Raw genomic sequence first — 1,523 nt, 5'->3', positions numbered from 1 at the left:
CCAGCATTTGTTATTTTCTGTCTTGTTGAACTTTGATACTAGTGCTGGAGCAAGATGGTACCTCATTGTTGTTTTGATTTGCATCTCTCTAATATCTTCTGCCCATTTTTAAATTGGATTTTTTGTCTTTTTGTTGTTGAGGTGAGAGGCTTGTGTTTTAATGGGACAAAATTCTGCTCATCCATCCATCTGCCCACTCATCTTTTCTTCCATCTATCTACTTCCATATATCCTTTTACATAGCATTGTCTGTCTCCTTACCCACTCACCCATTTATCCATCCATCCATTCCTCTGCTCATCTATCTACCTATTCATTCAATCACCCACTGTCATGTATCTGTCTACCTACCATTTACTCACCCACACACTTATCCATCCATGCTCCCATCCCTCTACCTACTTATCTATCCACTCATCCTTATCTATTTATTTTCCACCCATCCACCCATCTACCCACCAGCTCTCTTGTCTTCATCCACCCATCCATCCATCTTCCTTTCCTTCTGTTATTGACCTTATGCCAGGCCGTGGGGATTCAGTGATACCATTGTAATATATAGAGAAGCAAGCAAGTCTCTGGGGGCCTTTGCTGAAGGCCAAACTGGTCAGGGAGGCCACAGCCCTGACTTCCCTCTGCTGGTGAAGTTCCCTGGTCATAAGAACAGGACTGTGGGGAGAAGGCAGCTTTCAGGACAGTTCAGTGCTCAAGAACGAGACTATGTAGGCACATTGCCTGTTTGTGAATTGAGGCTCCACCACTAGCTGTGTGGCCCTGGATGGGTCATTTATAATCTCCCTGAGCCTTTGTTTCCTAATCTGCAAAGTGGGGGCAACAGAGATCCCATCCTCAGGATAATTGTGCAGATGTTAGATGAGATGGAGGGTGTAAAGCAGTGTCAGCACACACCAAGTGTCCGGGAACTGGCAGCTACCACCTGTATCACTCCTCCTCCCCTTCACCTTACCACTCACTAGCTGTGAGATCTAGACAGGTCCCTGAACTTCTCAGGGTGTTGTTTTTCTCATCTGTAAAATGGGACTTATAATCCCCTGCCCTCCTAAAGGTGGGGACTGGGCCTGGATGGTGTCACACTGAAGGGAGTGGGACCCCAGTCCACTTATACGTCTCCCTCCCCTGTCTCGTTGCAGACCCGTGCAGCCCTCAGCAGGGGTGATCTGGCCCAGGCTGAGGAGGCCTCACGGAAGGCTCGCTCGCTTGTGCTCTTCAGCCTGCTCTTCGGGGTCTTCGTGTCCACCAGCTGGGTCATCTATGTGGTGGTGGCACTCTACCTCCCCTGAGGTCTGGTGGCTCCTGCTGGGATACCCAGTCTGGCCCAGGGATACCCAGCCTCTTTCTGTGGACTCTCATCCCTGCCTGCAGCCAGCTGTCACCTACAGGGGATACCAAGGGCCGGAAGAGGGTGGGTCTCTGCAGCCCTCAGGAGCTGTGTGCCAGGGGCTCAACCCCTGGAGGTGGTCCAGGGGCCCAGGTCCAGTTGTGGAAGGGCACCCACTGGAGAG

General features: G+C 50.9%; 1 protein-coding gene across 1 annotated transcript in view; it reads left to right on the top strand.

Annotated features, from left to right (window-relative positions):
- The window catches only part of PRRT1B (proline rich transmembrane protein 1B), a 9,487-nt gene extending 8,186 nt beyond the window's left edge, over window positions 1–1,301 (top strand). Inside the window, exon 5 of the mRNA XM_042781448.1 lies at window positions 1,152–1,301. Within this exon, the coding sequence (XP_042637382.1) occupies window positions 1,152–1,301 (150 nt within the window). The remainder of the gene's footprint in view (window positions 1–1,151) is intronic.
- Window positions 1,302–1,523: the final 222 nt, after the last annotated feature.

This window comes from Orycteropus afer, unplaced genomic scaffold (assembly GCF_000298275.1).
Source record: "Orycteropus afer afer isolate SDZICR_OR568_19922 unplaced genomic scaffold, OryAfe1.0 scaffold00123, whole genome shotgun sequence".
Taxonomy (NCBI): domain Eukaryota; kingdom Metazoa; phylum Chordata; class Mammalia; order Tubulidentata; family Orycteropodidae; genus Orycteropus; species Orycteropus afer.
This window is presented reverse-complemented; position numbering and strand designations above follow the sequence as displayed.